Raw genomic sequence first — 23,433 nt, 5'->3', positions numbered from 1 at the left:
TATTTAATTAAATGTATAATCAGTTACATTTAATTAATGATTAAGTATATTTCAACAACATGGATGCACATCACTGATGACTAAAGACTACAGTTTCTAATGAAATTGAAAGATTTCAATTCTCAGGCACCAGACAATAAACATAAAATCTTTCTGTTTGAAGGAAGTAAACAAAATCACGATCATCATGATTGGGACATGTCTAAATGCTTTGTGTAAGGCAGAATATAATGTGATCTAGGAGGAGGTATACTATACATAAATGTTATGTTGAATAAGAAGTGTGGTTCCTTTAGTTTATGTAAATAGGTGTGTTATTAAAAATTTCATTTGGCAATGATCTGCATATCAAAAAATTCGGCATATTAGATCAAAGGCAATAAATTTTAAGATAGAAAGTTTTCTAGTTAAGAAATGAAATGAAATAAAATAAAATAATGAACAATATGAACACAGTAATTACAACTATCATTAACTAGAGATTTACAGATACACTGTTATGTAGAGTTTGTAGCATATTTACAATATAGAGTATTATACAAGAAATTTCTTCAATTGTTTTCAATTTCAGTGATTGTGAGAAAATGAGATATAAATCATAAACCAAAATTTATGGTTCAACATATAACATTAGAAATAAATAATTTTTTTGTTTAAAAAAGGAAAAAAAAAACAATGCATATATTTTAAAATTTGCCCACACCTGTTCACACATATCAGGGATGTACCAAAGGTTTTGCAACCTCTGATGTATGGAATTGATGTATATAAAATGAAGACTCAGAAAGAAAGAAAAAAACATTCTATTCACTTAGAATTACAATTTCACAGAAAAACAACAAAACAAACAAAAAAAAAATTACTAAAATAAAGAGCCAAAAGGCTTCAGTTCGGCGATGCAGTTTTGTGAGTTGCCAGGAGAGCTTGCGGAAATACATTCCTCAGCATTCATGAGTTGCCTTAGTGTGGACTACTTAAAAGACATGGGTGTCGCCTAAGCATCTATATATGAAACCTTATCAAAATGCCTTTAGTCCATTTTGATAAGGTTTCACTGGCCTGACAACTGTTTCAGACTGGTTGGTTCTCTTCAAAGACCAGGCAGAAACCTTAAGAGAGCAAAAATTCTCATTGTACTAAAGAATTTGAAATGTCAAAGAAATGTATTTTTTTGTAAGCGAACTCTCGGTCAGTGCATAAAAGTAATTCCTAAAATAAAGAGTCAAAAAGGCTTCGGTTTGGATATGCAAAATTACATAAGCAAAGATATTAGATCTAGCATTATTTCAAAGCTCTGAGAGTTCACTTACTAAGGAACTTGAAATGTCAAAGAAATGTATTTTTTTTTTTTTTTGACATTTCAAGTTCCTTAGTACAATGAGAGTTTTTGCTCTCTAAGGTTTCTGAAGAGAACCAACCAGTTCAAAACAGCTGTCAGGCCAGTGAAACCTTATCAAAATGGACTAATAAAAGGTGAATATATAGATGCTCAGGCAGCGTCTATGTCTTTTAAGTAGTCCACACACTAAGGCAACTCGTGAATGCTGAGGAATGTATTCCTGCAAGCTCTCTGGTCAACTCATGAAACTTTTGGAAGTTTATTTTGCACTTGGTTAGACTATAATAAATTTAGTTTAATACTTTATCCAAGTGTAGGCAAACACAGTTTGCACCTGAAAATTTGTTTAGGACTGAGGCAAGGTGGTATCTGTTGGCAGCTCGTAGCAAAGGTGGACCAAGCTCTCATAAGACAAAAAGATAAGACAAGGGGAGATGAGAGCTTGGTCCACCTTTGCTACGAGTTGCCAACAGATGTACCACCTTGCCTCAGTCCTGAACATATTTTCAGGTGCAAACTGTGTTTGCCTATACTTGGATAAAGGATTAAACTAAATTTATCATGAAACTTTCATAATTTCCACATTCAGCTTTCAAATAATGCTGGATCTAATATCCACTTTGCTTATGTAAAAATAATAATTAAACTCTTCCCCATTCTCGTTTCCTTAGTTCTACTCTTCCAATTTTTCCATTCATCGTTTTAGGCAGGTGTTCTACAAACTCAATCTGAATAAAAGAAAAATAAATTGCTTTTTTGAATAAATAAACTTTAAAACAATTTCATTTTTGAGAAAAATAATGAAACAATTTAACTATAAGATAAAAAATCATTACATTTTCTATTTTTTTATTATTATTAGGCCATGGAATCTAAAGACTTGTCAACAGAAGTCTACATTAACTCACTAGGTCTATCATACTCTCTTTTCACAGATAACTGTAAAGATAGACTGAGGGAGTTTTTTCCTTTCTGGAAATCTAGATCTCTAACTCTTGAAATCATACATTACCATGAAAATCAATCAAACAATTTGTATACAATAGCATTATACACAAATTAAAATTCAAATGTGATATGATCAAGATACTATGGAGGGGGGATAATATTATCCCTACCTCTTAATACGATGAATCTCTTACTCCATGGAGGTCAGATGTTAATAATAATAATAACTTGTTAAATGAAGTAAGAACATCTTTTATGTATTGATATAATAATAACATGCAACAAAATCATATTCTTGTAGAAAGTTTTTTACCTTGGGTATAATATATGTTAAAGATGCCAAGCTATTTTAAACCTGGTTTTACTCCATTTCCCAAGTAAGCAAACAGACAAATAAGTCAAGTTTGCACCTGCACGTATTGCAAGTCTAGGTGACCTGCAAAGTAGTGCAAGTCTAGGCAACTCGTGGTAAAGGTGGAATAAGCTCTGATCACTATTCTTAATATTTACCCTTAATGCAAAGCCCAACTCCTTTAGGAGATGTTATTACGTGACACCTCCAGGGGTCCACCTACCCTACAACTCTCTGTCTCCACTATTCAAATCCACCCCAACTACAGTGAACCGCATCATCTACACCAACGCCATCTACTGCCCACCACCACTAGTATTTTCAGTTTTCACAGACAATCACAAACATCTATGCCCATGGTGGGATTTGAACCTGCAGCCTTTTGGCTGGAGAGCAGATACACTAACCACTTGGCCAATCAGGCCTGCTGATTTCATAACACCGGATTTTATTTTATGTATTTAATATGATTTATCCTCCCTACTGATGAAATCGAGAAAATGTACAACCACCTTAGGAGTTTGCATGAATAAACATAAGACTTCTGTCTTTTGTCATATAATTACCATAATCCACTTTAATTCTTTAATAGTAGAGCCATTAATGGAATTAAGATAAATAACAATTTAAGATAAACTGCTTAACTTGGAAGCTTTTCTGGGTCTGGTTCCTGCTGATGAGACCTCAAGAAGAGTTGAAACTGGCCTGGGTAGTGGCACTTTTCATAATGTTTTTGCATTATGTGATAAATTTGTTTGTTCACAAAAGAGAAAAATAAATTTCACTTTGGAAGCACATGTTAAAAAATATGTTAAATTATATCTACTTCAATGTATCTATTTCAAAAGAATACTCTCTCTCTCTTTTCTCTCTCTCCACTAATAATGATGTTAAATTGCAACATACTTTTTTATTTTGACTGTCTTTTAAAATGTCATTTTATAGATTTATTTATACTAAAACTTCAGAAGAATCTCAGTATTTAATTTTAAATTGCAATATACTTTTTTATTTTGAGACTGGCTTTTAAAATGTCATTTTATAGATTTATTTATACTAAAACTTCAGAAGAATCTCAGTAGTTAATTAAAAAATGCAGCATATTATTATCATTAAGTCCAGTGATTCTTGATATTTGGTCAATCCACCTGTTGTGGGTGTGTGTGTGTGGGGGGGTTTCATCTTTTTGTTTTCCCACACGATTTACCCTGGATGATTATTTTTTCCAGGCAGTTGCCTTCCCTTCTACATATGTGTCCAAAATATTGCACCATTCTCTTGTCAATTATGTTTATCAGTCTTGTGTAGATATTCAGTTCTTCTGGGATACTTTTGTTTATTTGTTTTTCTGTCCAAGACACTCTTAACAATCTTCTCCAACACCGAGCTTGAATGCTTCAATTCTTCTTCTGTCATCTTTTGTCATTGTCTAAGACTCAGAAGCATAGAGAAAGATCGAAAAAAACCAAGGTTTCTACAAGCTTAATTTTGGTGTTCTGGAGATGTACCTGCCTTTCCAGATCTTAATTAAATCAGTCATCGCTTTCTTAGATCGCATTCTTTTTACATCAATCCTGATGTTAGGGCCTCCCTCGATGAGTCCGTTGACTCCTTGGAGTTGCCCGGAATAATAATAACCTTTTTTTGTTATTATCACTCTAAGGTAGTTGAAATTGTCAACAATTTTAATTCCTTCTATATATATTTCTTCTGTGTTGTTTAAAACCATTATTTTGGTTTTGTCTTGATTTATTTGAAAACCATGGCTTAAGCTTTCCTATTCTAATTGATTTAAGATGGATTTTAATTCCTGTTCATTTATTATTATTATCACTGTGTCATCTGTGTATCATAGATTAGTGATTGTTCGGCCACCTAATTTAATGCCTCCATTCCACTTTTCTAGAGATCTTTTCATTATAGTTTTGCTGTAAAGGTTGAATAGTAATGGTGAGAGTATGCATCCTTGTCTTGATCCTTTTTCAAGTTGGAATGCAGGAGACTCTGAGTTTTCAATTCTTACTGTTGCTTGATTTCCTTGATATAAGTTTTTTATGATGATTACTAGATGGTTTGGTATTCCTGATTCTTGCATAATATCTCATAAAATATCCCTCCTCATACAGTCAAAGGCCTTGGAGTAATCTATAAAGCAGATTTTGTTGCATAAATCATGTATCCAGTTGACTTCATTTTCTCCAAGGTTTTTCAGCATTTCAGCCAGTATTGAATCAGGACCTGGGGCTTTGTTATTCCTTAATTTTTTGATTGCTTGTTCTACTTTACTTTTGAGGATCTCCAGTTCTGTTTTCGTGTTTTCCATAGCTCCTTCATCTTCTTGTTGAATAGCTGGGTCCTTGTAAAGCTCGTTGCAATACTCTTCGATCTTCTGGCTATGTCATTAGTGTCATTTAAGATCTTGCCGTTTTCCTCTGCAATTATATTAAGTTTTGGTTTGAATTTTTTGGTTATATCCTTAACCTTCTTGAATAAATCTGTTGTTTCATTAGAGTTGGAGTGAAATATATACAGGAACTAAAATAGCAGTTAAATTAGAACACATCTCAGAATGGAAAGATATATCAAGCGGAGTATGACAAGGATGTACCCCTATCACATCTGCTTTTCAATATATATATAAATAAAATTATAAAAATATTATACAGATATAATGTAGTCACATGTTCATTAATTACAAACTATTGGACTAAAAAAATAAAATTAAATTGGATAATTTTGAGTTAAAAGAAAAAACAAACAAACAAACACACACTTGAGAATACAATTTATTTAATACAGTTAAAAATGACAATTTCCCACACTTAAGGAATGATGAAGCAGTTGTTAAGATTGAGGTTAGGTTGATCAAGTAGAGCTTCAGCACTTTCCTTGTAAAAACGTTCATGTTTATACATGGATCTGTGTGACGGTTTGGCATTTTCCCATTGGATTTTTGATCCCATGTTGTGTTAGGACATTAAGGTACAAATGTTTCTCAGAACCTTCTTTGTCTATACTGTCTTCATTTGTGAGGTTTGATGAGCCAGATATTCAAGAAATGCATTTTTTGACAGATCTTCCTGTTTGTTCATAGTAAGACAAGCTTCATGAACATGGTACTTTGTATATGCTAGGTAGCATAATGGCAAGAGTTTATCTTTTTGGAGAAGACGTCAGATTATGAATTTGGTTGATGGGTTTGTAGGTAGTGATGAGTTTATATTTTCACAAAATTTTTGCCACTCATTCAGAGATGCCTTTAATATAGGTATAGGAGTCCTGTGGCCTTCTTGTTTAGGTCACTGTATAGGAAAATTGTTAATTATTTTCTCTGTTATTCTTGGATTGCATTCATTCATTAGTGCTGCTTGTGTAATAGTTTTCAATTCTTGTTTAAAAGATCTTTCAGAGGAACAAATTGTGTGCACTCAAGATGTTACATAGATTATCTAAAAAATATGGCATTTCATTAAATCTGTAGTGTAACATACTGATTAAAGCGCGCGTGCACACACACACACACACACTTATATAGACACAGACACAAATCAGAGAGCTTGTTCCTGGAATCTGCCACAGCACTACAAAATTCAAAAGAACTAAAGAGATTCAGCTGCATCACACTGCCAACAATCTGGGAGACCATGATTGTGAGACTGTCACATTATCCATAGAGAGTGCTAGTTAAGACTGTAGGCCCTTTGAAATTAGTCTGTGTTTATCTTCCTGCCAGTGCGTCTGTGTGCACATAGTGATTAATATTTCTTTGCGTCCACAAAGATAAAAAAAAATATAATTTAATCAGCTAAATAAATTTAGTTAGTCAATTATTATGTATTTTCTCCATTAAACATCAACATGAGCGACAATCATTTAAGCATCCATAACCAGATTTTCCTATTAGACTTGTTTAGATTCAAAGTTTTGCATCCATAAGCAGTTACATCCATAATTGTCAGTTTTGTTCCTGTAAGGATAAATCTGTCCTCCCACACTTTAAATGTGTAATAGTTTTCAATTCTTGTTTAAAGGATCTTTCAGAGGAACAAATTGTGTGCACTCAAGATGTTACATAGATCATTGTCCTAGCCACAAAAGAAGATAAGATACTCTTCATACTTCTAGATACTGAAATTTGCTGACCTCAGTTATTTCTGGAGTGTCCTCCATTAAGGTACAAATGTTTCTCAGAACCTTCTTTGTCTATACTGTCTTCAAGAACCATAATCTTCATCTTGAGAGGGTTGAGTTCAAGCCCTCTGCTTTCGATGATCTCATTAGTTCACTCATGAAATTGTTCTTGCTTTTCCCTGTCATTATAGAGGAGTGCTGTATCAATGGTGTATCTCAGAATGCTGGTCCATCTGTCATCCATCCTAATTTCTATCTTCAGCTTATGCAGTGCACCACACATGATGTCCTCAGCAGATATTGAATAGGAGTGGAGCAAGCAGGCAGCTTACCTGAAGCCAATAAGTTTATCTAACTCCAATTCTTATTGTGCCTTTAATCAATTTGATAATGTGCTGAAGAAACCTCATTCATTACCTCCCACAATTTTACATGTTGAACACAGTCAAAAGCATTGAGTGGTTCTATAAATTGTAGTCATTAATGATCATATTATCAAATAAGCAACTCGCAAAGAATTTGAGATATCTTATCAGGACAAACAAACAAAACAAAAAAAAAACCCTTACCTTACGTGGATACTTGTAAGGAGCAGTAACAGATTTTACATGATTCTGAAGTTCTTTTACTAACAGATCTCTGTCGTGATTTAAATACTCTTGTCGTAATACTACAAATGCTTTTACTACCTGAAATGTAGTATTTATATATGAATTATAACCTAATTAAAGCACACAAGCCTTAAAAGCAGATAAAATTCATTATAATTACACAGAAATATTAGTATATTTTAAATAATTTCAGTTTAGCTTCCTTTACACAGAAATTTCATTTTTCACTTAAAATTATATAAAAATAATAACAATAATATTTTTTTTAATAAAAATCTTACAAATATACATATCCAATTTTTAAAATGTGGAAAATTCTCTGCAGATAGAATTAATCCTAGCAGGGCATCAGGTTTATATGAAGTTAAGTTACTTGCCGTGACAGGCAACTGAGACCAACATGTTAAAAGGAAGATGAAATATCATGACTGAATTTTACAGTTTAATTACAAACATAATTTTTTTTTATCTCTTCATTTGTTCCTTCTGTTTACAGACCATAGTAAACTACAGCAAAGAAGAAAAGTTCAGATTGCATACTGCAAAAGTGAACACAGTAGCTTAAAAGATCAATTGTATCCATTTAGTAGAGCTGTTTGTGTGATAGTTTCCAATTCTTGTTTGTAAGATCCTTCAGAACAGCAGCAAGGACGTGAGGACTATAGTTTTGTGAGGGGTTGCAAGAAGCAGCTACAAGTGCTTTGTCAGTGTCAGATAAGTTGATAGTCAAACTAGAGTGGATAGGGTTGGATATTAGACCAATGCATTCGATTGGAGATTCGCTGTCTGTTAGGTATCAACAAGTTGTGTATGAGGCAGAAATATCCCAGAAGAGGAAAGTCACTAGTGGTGTGCCTCAGGGGTGTCTGTTTTAAGGCCAATGCTGTTGAACCTGTATGTCAATGACATTGGGGTATTGATAAAGAATAGATTTTTTGTGTGAAGAGAGTGGTGGATGATTGGGATGTATTGCCTGAGCATCTGGTGTGTGCAGAGATGGTGAATGCATTTAAGGCATGGTATGATCTCACATTATGAGTCTTTTGACTCCATGAAGGTCTGATTATAATAATAATCTGCAACTTAAGTTTAAGATATATATTGAATTATTTAAGCTTCCATTTACACATGTTTTTCTCCAATATTTGTTGTAAGGCAAATTCTAGTCTTAGACTCAGCTTGTTCTTCACCAATTTTTATGAGCATTTTTTACAAGTATTAGAAATGAAGAAATCTTGCTAGAACACGTAATAGAGAAATTCTGTGTGGCATTACAGACATTGTGGCAAATAGTATGGACTTTCTGCAGTGAGTCCTGACTTCCTGAGCTCCTATGTTGATAAGGGTAATAATTAATTAGAATAAAATTAGTTTAATTCAACAAATCAATTGAATTAAATTATATAATTGAATTAAACAAATCAAATATATTGTATAGCTGACAATATATTTCCATACCTCTCCCCTTTGAGAACATGGGCTACTGACTACAGCTACTTCATACACAGCTGAATGTTCCAAAAGTGCACTTTCTACTTCAAAAGGACCAATCCTATAACTAAAAATATGCAAAATACATTACACAACATTATACTATGTGCTATGCAAATTTACAGAATGCTAACATTTAAAATGTAGGGTATGTAAATGTAATTTGAGATATTTATTTTAAAATTCAGTGCAAAATATCAAAATACTTCAACTTTCTAAATGCTGTTCAATTTCAATTATTTATTAGTTAATCTGATTCCATCTCTAATAATTTTTCTTATTTCAGACACAAGACTCTTGTTTTCCATTTTATTTTATTTTTTACATTTTTTATTTCTCAACTATCACATCTGTTGTTGTTATTGTTATTATTATTATTACTGGCATGGAGTCAAAAGACATTATCAGAGGATTACACTAACTATTTTTCACAAAACAGCTATCATACTTCTCCTTAAGCCCATTCTCTGTCAGAATACTTGCAACTACCTCTGGTAATCCATTCCAGTTATTCATCACACTTCAAATAAAAAATCTAGTCCTCAAACTTTTATTAACCATACAGCTTTCAGTGGTGACACCTCTCCTTACTCATAATGTATTGCAAATTTTCTATTGTACAATTTTTATAGAATTGCTTTAGTAACTCATAAATTGCTATCACATCCTCTGTTTTCTTCCTGTCAACTGCATGTTGCAGTCATGTGTGTACCTTCCATCTATTCTCATAGTGCACATTCCACAGACCTCAAACCGTCTTGGTTACTTGTCTCTGAATTCTTTCTACTACCTCTTTATCTCCAAGAAACTCTGACAACCAAATATGTGCACAGTATATAAGATGCAGTCATATCATAGAGGACAATAATCTCTACCTGTTAATGTGTTTTTCGAAATCACGTAACCATTTGAACTATTTTTGCAACTTCTGAAACATACCCTCTGAACTTCAACTCTCTACTTCCTCCAAATTTCTAGCTTCATTAATTTTCTGTAATATACCATCAGTCTAATACACAGTATATAATCTTTTTGTCTCGAACTACATAGTGCTTCCATAGTGCAATTGGAAGAATAATGGGACATTGCACCCTTCAATTGGAAAAGACCTGAGTTCGATTCTTGCCATGATGAGAGGAATCTTTATATGGAATTTTTCAATTAAAAGTGAGTTTGCTGATCTCATATGGAGGCAGCAGGATTCCCCCTCCTGGAAACTCAGGTTTTTCATCCCATGTACAGGAAAATCGGCCATAAGAACACATATAATTTACACCCAAAATATACTATTATTGGTTGTGAGCACTAGACAGCATTGTGTGTTGATGATTGTAGTTGGAGAATTAAGTAGTAGGGCAGGTAGTGAGATGTGTGGGTGTAGTGGAGTAGAGTACCCTCCCATGATGAGTCCTTGGACTCCTCGAAGGTGTCAAATAATAATAATACCCTTACATCATGCCATATTAAACTAACAGCCGTTATCTGTTGTCCACACTGCCAATTTATTTAAATGATTCTTTTAATATTTTTGCTCTCCACAATCTTGCATTCTCGGCAACCAACTGCATATGCTGCTTCAACTCATTCTCTACATCGTTAATACAGAAATTAACAGTATCAGTAATTCTCTTGGATTCTACTCCATAATATACTACCCTTGGGTGTCTGTCTGTCAGCCATCCTCTCCCATCCACACCACAAGCTTCAGATCCATTCCCATTTGCCCACCTTATGTAATAGTTTTCTGCGTGCATTTGAGAAAATACCATAATACTGCTGGAATTTGCAAAGTCCACTAATATTATGGTGTAGCGATTTCTCTTATCCTACTAAGCTGTCACTGCATCATAAAATGGGAGAAAATTAATAAGGCAGGATTTACCTTTCACAAAGCTATGCACCTTTCATAGAAATATCACATTTCTATCTACCTATTTCTGAATTCTACCTTTAACCAGCTTTCTAATACCTTAACCATTATTTCTGAGATATTAATTAGTCTGTAATTTGCTACTTCTATTTTGGAGTCTTCTTTATGTAATGGAGCTACTATATTGCCCTCCTTCCGCCCCCTTGGAAACTTACCACAGCTAGGATTTAAATAGCTTGGTTAGAGGCACTCTCAGTTCTCCTACACATTTGTGAAACACATGGACAGACCTGCAATCCAATCCCAATGCCGCATTCACATGGATATTTCTCAATATGCTGAGCACCCCCAGTTCTACTTCAGTTCTCACATTAATCTCTGTTATATTGGCAACTACAATATCTTCCACCTGCAAGATGCATCCTTGTAAAGTGATCACTTAACTCAACTATTTCTTCTACTTGCTAAATTTTCTGCCATCAGCATTAATTAAGATTATTCTTCTATAATCATTCTTCTTCTTACTTGATGTAGCAAAAATAAATCTTAATTAACAAGAAAAAAAGACATGAAACGAACAGAATTAACTTGCAATTTCTCATAAGGATAACAAAACTTTTGTGCTCCTAAGAAAACCTAACCTAAATGAAGTAAAAAGTATTAAAAATTATTGAGGTGGCTAAGTGGTTAGAACTGGCTTTGACCGAGACTGTAGTATCAGCAGATATGCATGCTAATATGCTGTACTACTGATTTCTAAGCTTTTTAATGTAGAAGAATGGTCTAAAATTTTGATAAATTAGAAAAGTAATTATTTTTAAAACTGTTCATTAATTTTAGCTTCTGATTATTCTTTGAAGAGTCTCTATAAATATATCTAGTTCTGAAAATTGTTTTGACATTGGTGATAGCAATCCTGCTAAATCACAATGTTCTTTTTATGTAACAGTCAAATGAATGATATTTTCTAAACATGAACAGAATTAAATCTTTCAGTAATAACTTTAATGTGGTATAACATGTAACAAATGCAATTAGTTCCAACATTATGTGAATCATCTTTTATGAGAAGCATATAATTTTTTTGATGAACAACACGAACAGCTATCACTGACAAAGAGGTCTCCATGATATTCATTTCCCATTTTCCATGTTGTCAGTTATGGCATGTTTTTTTCACTGGTTTGAGCAGTACTTCAAGAGAAATTATATTATTATTATTACCACAAGACCTCATGGAGTCAAAGACTCATCTGGGTGGTCCTTTTATCACACACACACAGCTCATTGTACTTTGTCTTAAACACACTCAAACTCCTTGCAGACACCACACTCTCAGGCAAGGCATTCCAATCATTTACAACTCAGCACAAAAAAAAACTGCCTCTCACTCCCCTACTCACACCCTCTTTATACAGTTTCTAAGAATGACCTCTGGTTCTTCCCCGATCTCCCACTATTTTCTGTAGAACTTCTCCAGCATTGATCCTATAACAACCCCTTACCAACTTGTAGGTCTCTATCTTATCTCCCCCTCTTTCTCCTGTCCACCAGACTCTGCAAATTACATCTTCTCAATCTTTCCTCATAGTTGACATTTCAGAGGTTAGAAACTACCTTAGTCAGTCGCCTTTGGACCCTTTCCAACATCTCTTCATCATTCTGAAAACCAGGTGACCAAATCTGGGCATTGTCACTTCTTAACTTTCTTTTTGTATATTGAAAGTTGCTGTCTTCCTCAAAATCAGTCCTTAGTATTCATTTAATGTAAAATATGCTCCTCAAAGAACACATTTATTAGTGTTACCATATGTGCTCTTTATTATTATTATTATTATTACGTGACACCTCCAGGGAGTCCAAAGACTCATCAAGGGAGGGCATTACTCTACAGCTCTCTGTCTCCACCACTCAATCCACCAACTACAATGAACCGCAACTACCATCATCATCTACACCAACACCATTTAGGCCCACTGCCACCACTAGTATTTTCACAGACAATCACAAACATCCATGCCCACAGTGGAATTCAAGTGGTTAGCATATCTGCTCTCCAGCCAAACGGCTGGACAGCAGATATGCTAACTACTCGGCCAACCAGGCTGGCTTTTCCTCGTATATTTTCCCTCTTTTAAGACAATGTGGATGCGAGAGACCACTTGCATTTGAATGAGGAAGGATGAAGGCATCTGGAGAGTTTGCTGTTTTCTGAACGATTTTATATAACGAAACCTGTGCTGAATTCATCACTAAAAGCACACATACTAACCACAACGATAACTTTTAATATAAATATTTCATCCCAAGTATCTTGGATATTCCAAGTATTCTGGAAGAAAAAAAAAAAAAGAAAAAAAAAAGAAATTCGCTTTTGAACCCAAACCAAAATTTGGCTATGATATTTTGATGATGTCTTTGCAGTCTGGGATCATCCCGAACAGGAATTATAACTGTTTCTAGATAAAATAAACCTTCTTCACCCTCGCATCAAGTTTATGCTAGAAAAAGAATCTCCATAGGGTATCTCCTTTCTGGATTTACACATTCAAAGAAAAGAAGACGGTTCCATCGCCATGTCTGTTTATTGCAAGCCTACATTTTCAGGTCGCTACATTCACAATTCTTTCGCTCATCATCCATCTCAGATATTTGGCATCATTAAATCACTAGTTTCCAGAGCACACAAATTCTGCTCCTCTGAAGAATCTCTAAACCAAGAACTAGAAATAATCAAAAATACAGTCATACTAAATGGGTATAATCTTAAAACAACTCAAAAAATCATCAGTCACTTCCCCACACATCAACCCAAGACGACAACAAGAAGAAGTCCATAGGATTCCCATACCTTACATCACAGGCATCTCAGAATGTCTTTCAAAAATTGATGAAGAAATATAATTTTGACACTACTTACAAACCCATCAACCAAATCTATAACTTGTTACCTTCTCCTAAGGACAAACTCTCACCTCTGATGTTACCTGCCATTTATGAGATTTTGTGTTTCCTAAAAACAACTTCCCATGATGAGTCTTTTGACTCCATGGAAGCCTGAATAATTATTATTATTATTACATAACACCTCGAGGGAGTCCAAAGACTCATCGAAGGAGAGCATCTGCTCTACAACTCTCTGGATAATAATAATAATAATAATAAAAATTTCGGTGTTCTTGATTTTTTTTTTTCATGAATACACCTTCTTTTATCAATTTCAGAAACTTATATCATGTGAGAGAAACTGATGTTGCATTTCACTAATATAATAAATATTCAGTCTGATTCAGTTGTACATATCTTCTGTGGTGTTCAGTGAAAAGAAAATTAGCAACTTCCCATGTCTTAAAAGCGGCCAAAATGATTTGGAAAATGAGTGTTTAGTGTGTAAACTTGGAACATTTTAATTTCTGTGGCAAATAAAGGATGTTGATTTAATAGCTCATGTAGACACTGAGAAGCACTAAAAAGCAGGTTGAATGAAGACATCTTCAAAAAAAAAAAAAAAAACTGACAAACTACATTGTAAAAGTAGGTAGAAATCAGAAGATGTTTACAGAGCTGGAGGCTTTGATTTTGCTTTGCACATCTCTCTCTTGTTGAAAAATAGATTATGTGAATGAAACAGCCTGAAAATTTCTAGCACTAGAACAAAAACAGAAGCAATCATTAATTCTGTACTTGTATCACATTTCAAGCTGTTTTTAAAAGCACTTTAAGAAAATGATATTACTTACTACAGAACTGGTTCAGATGGAAGAAATCATAGGTCAAAAAGAATATTTTCAATAATAATACAGTATTTCAACTGGAAGAAAGAGGATTTGAGTCAAAATTAATCAAAATGTGAAATGAATGTTGCAAGTCAGCTGAAACTGTATCTTCACATATAAAATAAACTCTCTCTCTCTCAAACAAAAAGCAGGGGGGGGAAGAGAGTGTTGTCTAAGAAGTGCATTTATAGGACACACTTTTAACACAATGTTTGAACCCTAGCATAATGCAGAAGGAAATATGTTTTTGTCAAAATAAAAACTCTTGTTGAAAGAAGTTTCATAATTGGTTGGTTGCCAGCATAAATTTTGAATAACTGTTTTTACCATGCAGAAGAAACATTGCAAACTGAATTGAGAGTATTATTATGTCAACTTTCACATTTATACTGTGCATACGGAGGAACTCAGAGTACTGTGATTTTCTTGAGATCAAATACAAGTGATTGCTTTCTCACAGCAAATAAAGATGGTTGTCATTATTTCCAGGCATTGAGAGATTTGATACACATTTCCAGCCTTGAAGTCATACTTTTTTTAATATCAAACCCCACATAAGTGGTCTTAAGATCTATGACACAACAGTGCTATGTGTTGACAAGTGATCAGAGATAATGAAGAAATCTGCTGTGTTTCTTGAAGAGTTGGCGGTTGTATATATATTAGGGAAAATGATATGGGAAGACTGCTCCAGTGGAACAGAGGTACAGGAAATAAAGGAAGAGGATGTGAAGTTGGTTCAGAGAGTCTGGAACTGAATGGTACATGAATGTTGACCACTAGCTGCTCGTGTTCATGCATGGTTAGAATGACACGGAGGAATAGTGGTGACCAATTCAGAGGAGTATCACCCATGAAAATACCTATAGAAAACACATTATGCAGAAACAGAGAGTCTACAGGAAAGTGGTTGGAGGGAGCACAGGCTCCCTTCAATCACTGTTCTCCTGATGTTCTCCATTAAGAGAACAGCTCTCTTTTGGATACAATGAAGAATTTTAAAAAAGGGATTTTTTTAGCGCATTAACCCAGATGTGAGAACAATAATCTAAAGGAGAACGGATTTCAGATTTGTAAAATGTTAGGAGTTCAATAGAAGAAAAGTAATATTTAGAATGAACAAGAATACCAAATTTTTTGGAGTGTGTAGAAGCTATGGATGTATTTATATCAGGGTGGGCTAGTTGTTTAAGTTAGCCTAAGAAGAGAAAGCTGGTCTTGACAATTGATCTTGATTGGTGAGTGGAGTGTTATTAAAAGTGAGGGAGTGAGGCATGGTCTTTCTTCAGGAAAATAAGGCAGGATTGTGTTTTGGCTGCATAAAAATTTAACTAAATTTCATGAGAGGCAAACATTTGAATATCTCCTCTTAAACTCTGAAGTATATCATTGATATATAAATTAAATAATAGTGGTACTGGAACATAATCCTATGGTATCCTAGTCGAATGTTGTATGTCCTCTAGAAAATTCAGAACACAATCTAGGACTTATCTCTTATCCCACTGACAGTCCAAATCGGTCTGGCATTATAACGATGCCAAGTGAGACAATCTTTGCAACTTCTATTCCACATTCCCTTGATTGAGCTATTGTTTTCAACCATCTAACCCCAACATACACACTGAATTTATCACTAAAGTAATCTAATCCCTACTGGTAGGAAAACATGCATTTCCCCATTTTAATCTAAATTGCTGTCCTCTATGTAAACCATGGTTCTCCACTTTTACTAGAACCTGAAATAGCTGTGAGAAAACTATTAATGTATCCAAAACTGATTGTGAAAGAGCCAAAAGCAGGAAATACATTGTATTCATTTGGCAGTCAAGCCTTCTGGTCTCTTGCCAAAGCAACTGGCTATAAATTTTGTCTAACACCTCCCATCCCTGTTTCACCCAGAAGGTTCAATTGTATCATCACCCAAAGAAAAGGTTAATCTCCTGGCTTCATTATTAAATAATCCCCAACTATTCCAAACACACAACAATGTGCAATGTCTTATCAGACCTCTTGTCAGAAAGAGATAAAAAGAATCTTGTCCAAATAGGACATCAAAAAAGTTTTAGAATCTTGATGGCATTCCACCAATTGTCCTGAAAGTTTGCACTCTAGAGCTGACTCCTCTTCCTCCACTATCACCTTTTTATGCTCTCTTATTCCACTGGCTATCCCCACAGCTTAGAAATTAGACCATGTTTGACTCGTTTCCAAGAAGAGTAACAAATCATCCATACCATCAAACTACTGTCCAATCTTTCTTTCACTCACTTCTCTCTAAAGCAATGGAGAGATCCATCAACAGCTAACTGTTATGCTACCTTGAAGGTGCCCAATTAATGAATAACTGCCAGTTGAATAGGAGATCAGTTTACATATGTTGCCCTTGGGACAAATACTGTGGAAAATTTGGTGAATCTCAAGTGGTTGCACTTGGTATCTCCAAAGCTTTTGACTGGGTCTAGCACAAAAGTCTATTAAGTACATTCACATCTAGCACAAAAGCCTATTAAGTACATTCACATCATTTGGATTGTTACATGACTTCTGCAACTGGGTTGCCAGCTGTCTGATTGGATGTATGCTACATGTGATGGTGGATGGTTACTTATTTTCTGATTATGCAACTAATGCTGAGGTTTCACAGGGGGTTCTAGTCTCATGTCCACCTTCTTCCTTCCATATATCAATGACCTAGTCCAATGACCTTGTTGTTCTTATAATCTCAAGAAATGAATACAATTCAAATCAAGAGATTGTGCTGATAGGAACATAATGTTGAAACTTAATGTTGTGCTTTCCAAACAATTCTTGCAGTTTCATGGGCAACACAGATTGGGCACTGTCATTATGGAAGACTCCATCATGTCTACCAATGGGTATTGCTAATTGTTAGCAGTAAATAGTGAGAATATGACTAATAAAGCTTACCTTAAAATATAAATTTTCATTCCCTACTATTATTACTACTACCAAAACTAGTCTTCAGAGATTGCCTATCTGTCTGACTGGAAATAGCAGAATTCAAACATATTTCAATCTTGTGCACTTTGCTTTACTCCTTTTCATGCAATTATTATTAATTTTAACATCAGGTCTCCATGGAGTCAAAATACTCATTCTGGTAGGTACACACTGTTACACACAAAGCTCATCAAACTGTGCTTGAAATTTATTAAATGTGTCTTCATTCATCATACTGTCAGGCAACGCATTCCATTCACCAACCACTCTCCATGCAAAGAATCTGCATACTTCTTATCCCCTTGCTTACACCTTCCTTACACAGTTTCCAGGGGTGGCCCATTGTTTTGCTCCCCTCTCCCATTCTATGAAAAATTGCTTCTACATTAACCTGGTAACAACTCCTTACCACCATAAATATCTCAATCTTATCCTCTCTCTTTTCCTCCCATTCATGAGGCTTTGCAAAGTGTATGCTCTCAATCTGTCTTCATCTGCCACATTCCAAAGACCAGTTACCATCTTAGTCTTCTCTGGACAGTTTCTCATATATCCTCATCAAAATGAAAACCAGATGACTAAATCTGTGCCAAAAAATCCATGTAAAGCCTGATCAAGGCCTTATACAATGGAATCAAAATCTTTATTTCTGCATGTTAAAGTCCTCTGCATCATTGTCTAATCTGATGTGATGACTTCACAACTTGTGCAATGTGACTCCTGAACTTCAGGTCCTTGTCCACCACTCCCAGACTTCTTGTCTCTTCGACCTCCTTCAAAATTTCCCTGCCATATGTGATACTTTTTATTTCATTGTTGCCTACCAAATTTCAGAACCTTACTCTTCGCAACACTGAACTGATAGTTCCACTCACTTGCTAGATCATGTAATCTGTTTTAATCCTCCTGTAAAGCCAAAATATCTGCTTGATTTCTCATCATTCTCCCCAGGTTTGCATCTGCTGCAAGCAGTTAAATATCTCCAATTAAATCCATTCCAATATCATTAATATATGGGTTAAACCACAATGGCTCCAAATGAGATCCCTGCGCATATTGCCATGACTTTCTTCTTTCAAGATACCACACTACATACACAACTTACCAATACCTATCTGAGCCAGTCAATTATTCAACTCACTAATCTGGCATCTGGTCTCTTCTGCTCAAATTTAGTTACAAACTTGTTGTGTAGCGATCTATCAAAGGCCTTTTCATTCCATGCCAAATATAAGTATACCAAATATGGTATACTTATATTTGGCAAAATATAAGTATACCATCGTATATGCATCTCCTTTGTTCAATACATTCATTACCTTGTTATAAGTACATAAATAAATTGGTAAAAGATGACCTCCCTTAGATATAGCAAATGATTATGCAGTTTCAGTCTAGAGAGAGACATTTTAGAAATAACTGTTGCTTACCCAGATGATAAAATAACATCATCAGAACGTCCAACAAACCAAAAGTAGCCTTCCTCATCAATGTAAGCATTGTCCCCTGTCCAGAAATAGCCATCTCTAAACACAGAAGCAGTTTTTACAGGTTCATTCTGCAGAATAAAGAAATATATTATAATGAATATGATATCTGCATCAAATAATTTTTAAGATAGTTGTTGAAAGCTAAAATGCAATAATTTAAATATTATACATCAGACTCACTTAAAATCATACTTTCTTTTTGCATATTTAGTTTTGTACATGATCATTAATTATATCTTAACATCACTCTTTGGCATGACTTTTATTGCATAGGAATCATCATTTTTTATTATGTACTCTCAGGAATGTGTATCACAAGATTCCAATAAGTAAAATTTTACTACTAGTTTTTATCACAATTACACTCTACAGACTGTTTCATTATTTAGTAAGATTTTAATGTTGTCTCAGTTTTCTGCATTCAAAATTCTAAGAGATCAAATTAGAAACATTTCACCATAGAGGAAATGAAATTTTTAGCATTGCAATTTATATTTTGATAGATTACTGAATGACAAGTTGATAGTCAAACTAGAGCAGACTGGGTTGGATATTAGACTAGTGCAATGGATTGAAGAGTGGCTGTGTGATAGGTATCAACAAGTTGTGTATGGGGGAACAATATCCCAGAAGAGGAAAGTCACTAGTGGTGTGTCTCTGTTTTAGAGCCATTGCTGTTTAAGTATACCATAGTATATGCATCTCCTTTGTTCAATACATTCATTACCTTGTTATAAGTACATAAATAAATTGGTAAAAGATGACCTCCCTTAGATATAGCAAATGATTATGCAGTTTCAGTCTAGAGAGAGACATTTTAGAAATAACTGTTGCTTACCCAGATGATAAAACAACATCATCAGCACATCCAACAAACCAAAAGTAGCCTTTCTCATCAATGTAAGCATTGTCCCCTGTCCATGTTAATGATATTGGGGAAGATTTGAATTTGGATATACAGCTGTTTGCAGATGATGCAAAGTTGGGACAATGAGGAGTAGAGCAGATGTTGTTTCCTTACAAGAAGACTTGAATAGACTGAGTGAATGGGTGCTAGAGTGGGGATGCCAGTTCAAAGTTGCAAATATAATAAGGTTTTAAAATTTGGAAAGCAAAGATGAGATGTAGAATTTATTCTTGGTGGGGATATATTGTTGGAGGTGGAGAAAATAAGAGATTTTGGGGTGATGGTGGATAAGGATCTGAAATTTATAGGAGATATTGACAAAATGGTGAGGACAACACAACAAATTCTGGGAATGATGCAGAGGGCACTGACTTATAGAAGTAAGGAGATTCTGGTTCCATTGTATAAGGTTCTGATTAGACCAAATATGGACTACTGTGCACAGATTTAGTCACCTGGTTTTCAAAAGGATGATAACAAACCCATGAGTAAACAATTGGGAGTTAAATGGATGTGCAGTAGAATCATCAAACAGGAGCTTAAGAAATACAAAAATGTTGTGGAGAGAATATATAAAAAAATATGATCAGTAACTCATGAGCAGCACAAGGCATAGAAATTCCAATGAGTTATTTTGCTATGTAGTAAGTAAAATGGATTATGATTGGTAAAGTGCCCTCAATGAATGCAAATGATAGGAAGATGAAAGAAGCTGAAGAAACAGCTTAATTAGCAAGTGATTACTTTATGAGGATTTATCATCCAAAAGGAGATAATGAATGTATTTCTCATATAAGTAAACAATCCTATTTAATTCTCATGATTAAATTGCTAAGAAGACTGTCCTGCTGACAGTTGTATGGTCTCCTATTCTTTTTTTTTTGCTGTGAGTACTCTAGATCGCATCTACCTGTTCTTTGCCACCCCCCCCCACAAAAGTGCAGTCTCTTGTAAAGTAAAGAGAACTGCTTATAAGCTTTCATATGTCAACGTAATGTTAAATTTCTCTTCATTTAATAGAGGTGTAACAGGCATATGTGAGATCCAGTGGTCATCCAAGAGTCTGTACAGGTAACAGTTAATAATAATTTTTTTGTTTTAAATAATTCTGCCTAGCAGGAAAATTGTTTAACGTTTACAAATAAGAGTAAGCAGCTCTGGTTTAAATCTCAGTGAATGTTAAAATTACATTTTGAAAGTAAAATATTTTTTAAAATAGGAATTAGAAATCAAGCAAGTAGAATAATCTTCTGGAAGGGGAATTGTTTTCTTTGATTATTGCAATCAAATTTCATATTCTAGAAGATTATTATTATTTTTTTTGAAATTAAAATTTTTTTTTAAAATGTTAAAACTTTTTTAAAAAATTAATTTTTTTAATTAATAAAAAACCCAATGGACTATTAAGAAAATTAGCAAATTACATTAGGCTGTTAACTTAAGCAAAAATGAATGATATTACAAACAAAAATGAATAATGTTAAAAAAAAGAATATATGAAATTATTAGAATAAGAGTAACTAAGGGTAGCAGAGGTGGAAGTGACCCCCCCCCCCAAAAAAAATACTGAGAGATATCACATAATTTATTATATTTAGTTTACCATAAATCCGAGAGAGAGAAAAAAAGCAACAAACCCTGTATCCTTTGAAAAGTCCCACAGGTGAGTTTGGATTCAATTTAACAACAACATGACCTTCTACTCCAGGTCCAACTTCCTGTCCCATTTTATCCACAATCTGCAAGAAAAAAAAAGATTTTATCAATATCATCATCAACAACCATAGGTCCAATGCCCATAGGTGTCTGATGCCATTTTGATATGATTCTTCCATTGCATTCTATTTTGTGCAAGATGACTCAGTTTGTGTATAGTTCCGCACCATTTGACGATGTCATCGCCCCATTCCCTGTTTGGTCTTCCTCTTTTGTTCTTTCCTTCAATCATTCCAAACAGCAATGTTTTTAATTTTCTCTCAGCATTCATTCTACATATATGGCCAAATAGACATAGTTTCCTTTTGATTATTTTCTGGATCAGGTTTTCTTTTGGTTGTATTCGTCTGTAGATTTCCTCATTGTCACTTTCTATATCCAGCTTATTCTCAAGATCTTTCTATAGCACTTCCTCTCCAATATCCTCCTTTCAGATTTTCTCAGGAGTATCCAGGCCTCGCATCCATAGAGCATGCTGCTGAAGATACAGGTTTCTAAAATGCGCAGCTTAGTTTGCATCTTTATACTCGGCTCTTCCATATTTTGTCCATGGCTTTTAAAATAGTTGTTGCTCTGGCTATTCTAATTTTTCTCTTTTTTGGGGTCCAAGTCATGCGTCATGTGGCATCCAAGATATGTGAGGTGTTCCACATTTTCCAGTTGAAATCTGTCTATTGTAACTCTGTTCAGTAACTCCTGTTGTACGAATATCATTGTTTTAGTTTTTTCAAAGTTGACATTTAGTCCACATCCTTTTCCTTCTGTGTATAGTGTTTGTAATGTCTGTTCCAGCCTTGCTGCATCTTCTTCAATCAGGATGATGTCATCTGCAAAGCAGAGGTAGTTTATTCTCATGCCATTTATTGAAATGCCTCCACCCTCTTCTTTAATCTTATCTAGTGTTCTTCCCAGATGTGTGATGAAGATGAATGATGATATTGGGTCCCCTTGTCTTGTGCCTTGACTAGTGGCAAACCAGTCTCCAGTCTCACTTGCTATTCTGATTTTTGCTTGTGCTTGGCTGTTTATATCTTTCAGCAGGCAGATCAATTTATTGTCCACACCATAGGATTCCAAGACAGCCCATGTAATATTTTAGTCAATATTATCAAATGCTTTTTGGAAGTCCACGAAACAGCAATATATCTTTTTGTTTTTTCTTCAAGCTTTCTCTGCTATTAGTCTTAGTGCGAGTATTTGTTGCACTGTACTTCGATCTTGTCAAAATCTGGCTTGTTCATCAGGAAGATGTACCTCCATATGACCCTTCAGGTGTTCTGTTAGTATTTTTATCAGCACTTTTCCAAGATGACTCAATAATGCAATAGTTCTAAGATTGGTGCATTCTAAAGCACTGCCTTTCTTATGAAGAACAACAAAGACCGATTTTTTCCACTCTCCATCAATATATATATATATGTGATTATATGCTTCAACTCGGTTGTTGTGATACATTTTAAAAAATAATTTAATGACTTAAAAAACCAAGATAACTTATAAAGATTTAATAAGAATAATACAACTAGTTTCAGCTTATAATAGCCTTCATCAGGTATTCATAAAGGAAGAGAATAATAATAAACATTGAAGTATCTAAAAACTGGAAATTACAGGTAAAAAATTGCCACTATTAATTGATACATAAAAACCGTTGTATTTTTTCAAGTTGTTCTAACAGGCGTGCCATTGTTTATTGCAAGTGTGCGTGCCGGCTCACGTGAACACCAATATTGAATAACTGCAGCATGGCTATCTGGGATGTTATAACTCAAATTGTTGTTTAAGTGGACAGGATTCAGCAGGATTTCCCTTGATTCTATGATTTTTCTCTCAAACTC

The 23,433-nt window shown here is 34.4% G+C and overlaps 1 protein-coding gene across 1 annotated transcript in view; it reads right to left on the bottom strand.

Moving 5' to 3' along the window:
* Positions 1-1,930: 1,930 nt before the first annotated feature.
* Positions 1,931-23,433, bottom strand: part of LOC150108983 (acyl-coenzyme A synthetase ACSM3, mitochondrial-like) — a 124,770-nt gene continuing 103,267 nt past the window's right edge. Inside the window, exons 14-18 of the mRNA XM_090401421.1 lie at positions 21,517-21,618; positions 18,913-19,040; positions 8,840-8,939; positions 7,340-7,459; positions 1,931-2,067 (exon numbers count right to left, since the gene is read on the bottom strand). Coding sequence (XP_090257547.1) covers positions 1,981-2,067; positions 7,340-7,459; positions 8,840-8,939; positions 18,913-19,040; positions 21,517-21,618 — 537 coding nt within the window. The 3' untranslated portion in view covers positions 1,931-1,980. The remainder of the gene's footprint in view (positions 2,068-7,339; positions 7,460-8,839; positions 8,940-18,912; positions 19,041-21,516; positions 21,619-23,433) is intronic.

The sequence above is a fragment of the Typopeltis vanoorti genome, chromosome 2 (genome assembly GCF_054136105.1).
Source record: "Typopeltis vanoorti isolate ZY-2024b chromosome 2, IOZ_Tvanoo_1.0, whole genome shotgun sequence".
Lineage (NCBI taxonomy): Eukaryota > Metazoa > Arthropoda > Arachnida > Uropygi > Thelyphonidae > Typopeltis > Typopeltis vanoorti.
This window is presented reverse-complemented; position numbering and strand designations above follow the sequence as displayed.